The 7,321-nt window shown below is 46.4% G+C and overlaps 1 protein-coding gene across 3 annotated transcripts in view; it reads left to right on the top strand.

Moving 5' to 3' along the window:
- Positions 1-672: 672 nt before the first annotated feature.
- Positions 673-7,321, top strand: part of LOC307079366 (YTH domain-containing family protein 1-like) — a 6,692-nt gene continuing 43 nt past the window's right edge. Inside the window, exons 1-6 of one of the 3 annotated variants that reach the window (XM_079741661.1) lie at positions 673-777; positions 1,774-1,798; positions 2,298-2,377; positions 2,557-4,245; positions 4,601-4,645; positions 4,849-7,321. The exon at positions 4,849-7,321 is cut by the window's right edge and continues 43 nt beyond it. In XM_079741661.1, coding sequence (XP_079597787.1) covers position 1,798; positions 2,298-2,377; positions 2,557-4,245; positions 4,601-4,645; positions 4,849-4,875 — 1,842 coding nt within the window. In that variant the 5' untranslated portion in view covers positions 673-777; positions 1,774-1,797 and the 3' untranslated portion in view covers positions 4,876-7,321. Of the gene's footprint in view, positions 1,089-1,773; positions 1,799-2,297; positions 2,378-2,556; positions 4,246-4,600; positions 4,646-4,848 lie in introns of all 3 variants that reach the window. The other 2 variants (XM_079741662.1, XM_079741660.1) reach the window with 2 other exon arrangements.

The following is a 7,321-nucleotide window of genomic DNA, read 5'->3' on the forward strand; positions in this document are numbered from 1 at the left end:
CTACGCCCAGTGTTTCTGTCCCGTTTGAAATAAACACACATGTAGGCCTACCAAAGGAAGTCGGAAGAGGTTAATAATCAGAGTAGGCTTACATTTCAATACCAATTCCACTTATCAGGGCCTGCACATCCATTTTATTATAATGTATACCTCAATGTAATTATTTTGGCTACGGTGACTGTTCCGTGTATTGTTTATTTTTTTGTTGACAGTAAAATAAACCGGATGCATGTAGGACTACCCTGCTACAAGACCCAAACATAAGGATTATTGATGGATAGTCATTTGCATTGAGATGGCAGGCGGCAGTAATTACAACTCGATGCCAGATATGATTATTATGCGTTTCAGGATAATGGACGGTTAATTGCGTGGGCTTCAATAGGGGAGAAAACGTATTATTACTACACTTTAGGAACAAGAACCACAAACTCAGAAAACACACACACTGGTCAACGGGGGCCCCCCTGGGGGTATCCTAGATCGATCTGCTTCTAATTATATGTTAACATTTTGAGTGTGACTGAAGTGTACGGTTTATGCTACAGTACTATTTATTATAGGCTCGATTCGGTGCATTCGGGGGGAAATAAACTCCAGCGTGCGCCCCCTGGCCGTGACACAACAACACGTCAAGCAGGAGCTCGGAGCCCGGATGGAGCAGCCAGCCATTGGGGAAGTAATGCACAGGGCTTCTCTCAACTGAGGAGGGATCTGTCTGGAAGTATTAAGACAAACTAAAGATCGAACCAAGACAGAAATAACACTGTAATTAAGGTCAAACCAGCCGACATTTAACGCTTCTATTCAAACTGTATCAGGATTTGGTTGATTTCGGACACAGCTTTCGGGGGCTACATAGTTGAAGTGTGGAAGTTGAGATCCGTGCAGCGGAGAGCACACAGCTGAGCTAGCTGCAAGCTAGCATTTAGCCACAAGATACACGGCATAACCAACCACATAAGCTGAAACTAAGCAGGGAACTTGTTTCACCAAACATCGGTTGAAAAATATTCACAAGCTAAGGCTCTGTGAGAATCCAGGGACTTGTTTAATGCGTTATGTCTGCTACAAGCATTGACCCTCAGGTAGGAAGAATGAGTGAGCTCGTCTGCTAGCTGCTCTGCTAACTATGTAACGGGCTATGGCTATTTGTAGTGGATGTTAGCTAGCCATCGACACTGACCGGTACACGTATCTAGCCAGAGCTAGCTGCGGTCCATTAAAGGGTTGAGGTGGATTTGGAGATGTGTTAGGTATAATATCTATCCATGTATGGTTGCATTCAGTAAGACTGTAAGACCACGTTTGATGGAGAACGATTAAGTGTAGTCATTCACTTGAAGTCCATAGGCAATGAGGCCAAGGCTGGTAGCTGGAGAAATAACAAAGAAAGTTAATGATTCACGTTTAACTGCACTTGTTAGAGCTGTTTTCCGTTTGGCGCTCAGTATTTGTTTATGTAAAGTTGGAGAGTATTTGACAGATGTCAGTTGAGCATGTTATCTACGTGTGTGTTTGAGTGTGTGTGCTTGCAACAGCTAATATTTTCTCGTTGCACTCATGGTGTCTACATATGTGGTAAATCAATTAGAAATTTGGAAGGTGGATTTCATTTTGAAACCACCAAATGCAGTATCTGTCCAAACCATTTCATGCAACAAAGCTGTCAATCACTAAAATGTTGTAAAATCAAGGCTGATTTGTACATTCACTGAAAATTGTAACATTATCTTTTTCCTTCCCCACTCGTAAAACCCGTCGATGATGCAGAGATCAAAGGGACAAGCATCTAAAAGTGAGTTGCTTATCACAAACACCATTTTGTACCTTTTGATCTCACCTACTCCACTAAGTGTTGTCTTGATTTCACTGTCTTTATTATTTTACCACTGTATCACTGAATTACTTGATTATGAAACAACTGTTTTCATTTAGCAGTTATTTCACTGTAATCTCTAATTTCTATTACAGTTTGGCACAAGTCATAGAACTCGTGTTTGTTGAGTGACATTCTTTTGACATTCTAACTATTTGTTTAATACCACTCTCAGGAACGGTGATATGTGTTGATTCTACTTTTCAGTCAGTTCTATCTGTCTGGCAGCAGACCGTGTAGATATATAGATAAGATAACAGCATTCCTTCATTCATTATGTGCCAGAAGTCAGTGTAGCATTCTTTCATTCATTAATTATGTTCCAAAGGAAATGTGTCCGTGTTTACAGCACAAGCATTAAAATGTCCCACAGTCGTTGCCGCTGCATAACTATTGTTTTTATGTATTTTTGTTCTAGTGCAAAATGGTTCACTGCATCAGAAGGAAAATGTCCATGACAATGACTTTGAGCCTTACCTCACTGGTCAATCCACTCAGGTAATATTTGGTATCCCATGTTGTTAAATGTTCTGCTATTTACAAGTGATCAGTCCGAGCTTAATGTAACAATCTACGTTATTAGTGTTACTGTATCAATCTCAGCCCATCTTAAGTGTGGCTTTAAAAGAAACAAAATGTGGTGATATTTAACATGTTCAGTCTCCTTTGCGTTCCAGAACAACAGCTACCAGTCGATGACGGACCCCTACCTTTCCAGCTACTACGCCCCCTCCATTGGATTCCCCTACCCACTCAGCGAGGCCCCCTGGTCCACCGGCGGAGACCCCCCCATCCCTTACCTCACTTCCTACGGACCCTTGAGCAATGGAGACCATCATTACATGCCGGACACTGTCTTTGGCCAGCCGGGGGGGCTGGGCAGCAGCATCTACCCGCACAGGTTTAACTTTTTCCCAGAGAATCCCGCCTTCTCTGCCTGGGGCACGAGTGGCTCCCAGGGCCAGCAGACCCAGAGCTCTGCCTACGGGGGGAGCTACAACTACCCTCCGAGCTCCCTGGGTGGCACCCTGGTGCCTGATGGCCAGACAGGCTTCCACAGCGACACCCTCAACAAGGCCCCCGGTATGAACAGCCTGGACCAGGGCATGGTGGGCCTGAAGATAGGCGGGGACATGACCGGCCAGGGGTCGGGAGTCAAAGCCGTCGGCTCTGTGATCGGTGGCCCTGCGCTGGGGCCCACGGGCAACGGGGCCATGCCTATAGGGATGCCCCCACCGAAACCCACGTCCTGGGCTGCCATTGCGAGCAAGCCTGCGAAGCCCCAGCAGTTGAAGCTGAAGCTGAAGCCGGGCATGGGGCCCCCAGGCGGCGCCCTGCCTCCTCCCATCAAACACAACATGAACATTGGCACGTGGGACAAGGGGCCGGTGTCTAAAGTGGCCCCAGGCCCCATGCAGCAGCATCAGCATCAGCATCAGCAGCAGCAGCAGCAGCATCAGCAGCAGCCCCCTCTAGGACATCCCCACAACATGGGCCCCCAGCCCCCCCTTCAGCAAGCACCTATGCAGCCCCCTCCACCCCAATCGATGGTGCAGCCTCCCATGCAGCCTATGGGCTTACAGCCACAGCACCACCATCACCACCATCAGCCTCCCCCACAGCCCTACCAGAACCACAACCAACCCCCACCCCCCCAGGCTCGCTGGGTCGCCCCCCGCAACCGCAACCTGGGCTACGGGCCGAACGGGCCGGGCTACGAGGGCTGTGGTGTGGCGGGCGTGGTCGGCATCGGCAACGGCGGGCCGCCCGCCTCCGGTGGCGGCATGGGCCCGGGCGCGGAGAACCACCCGGTGCTGGAGAAGCTGTGCGCGGCCCACAGCTACAACCCCCGGGAGTTTGAGTGGAACCTGAAGAACGGCCGCGTGTTCATCATCAAGAGCTACTCCGAGGACGACATCCACCGCTCCATTAAGTACTCCATCTGGTGCAGCACGGAGCACGGCAACAAGCGCCTGGACGGGGCCTTCCGCAACCTGAACGCTAAGGGCCCCGTCTACCTGCTGTTCAGCGTCAACGGCAGCGGGCACTTCTGCGGCGTGGCGGAGATGCGCTCGCCGGTGGACTACGGCACCAGCGCCGGCGTGTGGGCGCAGGACAAGTGGAAGGGCAAGTTCGACGTGGACTGGCTGTTTGTGAAGGACGTGCCCAACAGCCAGCTGCGCCACATCCGCCTGGAGAACAACGACAACAAGCCGGTGACCAACTCACGGGACACCCAGGAGGTGCCCCTGGAGAAGGCCAAGCAGGTGCTGAAGATCATGGCCACCTACAAACACACCACCTCCATCTTCGACGACTTCTCCCACTACGAGAAGAGGCAGGAGGAGGAGGAAGAGGTGCGCAAGGTGGGTGGCACCACGTGCTCTATCGATGCTCAATACTGAAATGCGTTGCCTGCACGCTCATTCTTAGAAATACCTGTTATTTTGTTTTTTCGCAGTCTTTTGTCTATTGTTGTTTAGATATGAGTTCTTCCTTTGTAAAGCAGTGGGAATGGCCTTGTGTTTGAAGGGTGCTGGATTAATAAAATGGCTTTGCCTTGCCAATTGACCAAAATGTAAATGTAGGCGTTATGGTGTTTGGATTAGAACAACAGGAGCCCAGCTGATTCACACATTGCAGCTCAGCCTTTTCTTAGCTGTGAACCTCCTGACTGTTGTCACTCTCTATCTCTCTCTCCCCGTCTCCTCCTGACGACAGACCTTTGAGCCTGCACCCATCCCCAGCCGCTCTCGGCTTGATCAGGTAAACGATATATACTTTTTTAAATCCCCATTTAAAACATGATTTATTGTTGGTGTTTTCAAAATTACACAAGCTGCTGATGAACACATATTAATACCCGTACACAGAACGATCCCAATTGAACCGTTGTATTGTGATTACTGTATTGATTACTGTTTTGTGATCAATTGTGATTACTTAGTTGTCTTTCACTCTTTCAACAGGAGCGCCAAAACCGGAATAAACAATAGAAGATATTTATCCTTTTGCTTGATCAACAGTTACACTAGAACATTTGATTTAAGAGACAGAAGAATATGAACATTAAACCAAGCCCATCATTTTTTTTCTATTTAATCCTTGTGAATCTTTGCCATCGTCAAGACGTGCTTTTCATGGCCCATGTTCCTCCCACTTCTTGAGCAGGGATAGTAAGCTGATTTCTGTGTAACCTCACCCCCACCACACTGTTCAGACTTTTTTTTGTTAAATTTCTACCATTGTTCTCTCATCAGACTGGGTTTGTCTCCGGCCCATGCCCCTCTTCTTACCCCATCCCTTTTCGAATTGAATCAGGGTTTGACTGCACCACGGAATAACAAATCTGCCACTTTATATGTCAGTACAATCAGGAACTGATGCGTCCTGCCCCTATTTGTCCATTGGGGGGCGACATTGCCATGTTTCAAAGGTTTAACTGTGCCAACAAAGTTGGAGGATTCCAGATACAATGTCGGTCTGCGGAACTGCTATAGTAAAACTTGAGTGGTTTATCTATTTTTCATTCAGATCAACAAAATCTCTATTTTTTGGCTTACTACTGACAATATTCTTTTCAGAAACCCTTTTTTTCTTCTGGAGCCTTAATTTTGTTGCGTTGGACTTTTAATTGACTTGTAAGAAGAACCGCTCTGTAACAGTGACAGCGCTGGAGAAATCAGGGAAAGTGTGAAGTCACACGGAACTCGAGTCCTTTCAAACGGAGGAGTTGCAAGGTCTCCGGGAACGAAAACAACCAACATGTCCTCCACGACCGGAGCACTCTCATAACTGAAAATCAAACAATTGTACTATTGACCCGTTGGTTTATTTTATTTTTAAATGTCATGGTCATTTGTATGTAACCCTGTAAGGGGATCATGTTTGGTCCACACAATCCAGTCTGAGAGAATTGTCACATCCACCATTTTAAAATTGTTTTTATGATCACCACTTTGTAATAATGACCCTGCTACATTTGAATTGAGTTGCTGCTGCTCAGGCAGTTTGTTCTGTACAAGGGGTGGGGGGTATTTTGTCCAAATCATCATTCTGAGGATTTTATTATGTTCCTTTCCTCTTGAATTGGGTTTGCTTAGTCAGTTATGTCGTTTGTAATGCTAAGCTTTAACGTAGGAGCCTATAGACATGGGAAAAGCCTAAAAATGTATAACCGAAAAAAATATGTAACTGATTTATTATCAAGACTAAGAGGAAGAAAAGAAAAAAAACAAGAATGAAATGTGGTTTCTGTGTGTTTTTTGGCTGTTGGTTTTCGTCTTGGTTCAGATCCCCTTGAATAGGAGCGAACACAAGTATTTTTTTTTGTTTTCTGTTATGGTAAAGAAAGATCAGGGATTTAATCAAAACAATGTAACCGTGAGTAATTTAACAAATTGTACATTGACGCATGGCGAGCTGGAATGACGTATTGAAAGTATTATGCATCCTTCAGGGCCAGGGATTGTCGTGGAATTTGACCTAATGTTTTCATTACAGGTTCCAGTCCCCTTTTCCCCCCAGTGTAAACGTCACCTTTTTCTGGTCTCCCAAAGCTGTACTCTGTGTAGCCCGTGTAAGACCTGCTGGACTCACTGAAACTGAAACTGCCATATTGGTATTCGGGGAATGGAAGGCAGCGGTAACGCTGCAAACAGGCACAATTGTGTCTGCTGTTTTCTCTTCCTATTTGTATGTCTGTTGGAGACATGTAATACCATATGCTTAATTTCTCCTTTCACATCTGAGGAACACACCTGAGTAGCAAACCTTGGTTCACATCGCTCACTCTTGTCAGTTAGGACTTGTATGCCCCCTATAACACGGAGATTGTAGAAGAGAGATTGTGTTCAGCGTTTACTGAGGTCAGTCCCTTGTGTGTGCGTATGTATAAGAGCCGGAATCAAACCTTTTTTATTTTATTTTTATTTCCTTCTTCCGAACAGTTACTTTCAACAGCCATGTATGTGTTTCCCGGCAAGCAAAGCCATTGTTATTTGACAACTGCCCATACTCCCAATAGGATTATGATTTACGGTTGCTCTTTATACGCAAACTAACTAGATGGGAGATCACACTCGGGGCAATGTGGTGAGCTCAATTTGAGTGTTTTTATTTTTGCCTTTTCCCCCTCACCCCCCCACCCCACTGCTGGTAAACCCTTAAAAACGTCGGTGGCACTGTCAAAGGTCTACGAAATTCCCATGATTCACTGGGTCACAGCCACAGCGGTCGTTGCCTCAGGAGGCCTGAACTGGTCATGGAAACACTACAGGGCGGCTTATGTGCACATGAATGGACAACTTCTCTCAAGGTGTGAGTGAGCGCGTGTGTGTAAGGAAAACCGAGTGAGATCCTGGCAGGTGGGCCAAGAAAGTATATGTACCGTCACACTAAGAATAATTACATGAAATATAGAAGATGAATATTGATTATCCT

Source organism: Pollachius pollachius, assembly GCF_949987615.1.
Source record: "Pollachius pollachius genome assembly, chromosome: 8".
Taxonomy (NCBI): Eukaryota; Metazoa; Chordata; class Actinopteri; order Gadiformes; family Gadidae; genus Pollachius; species Pollachius pollachius.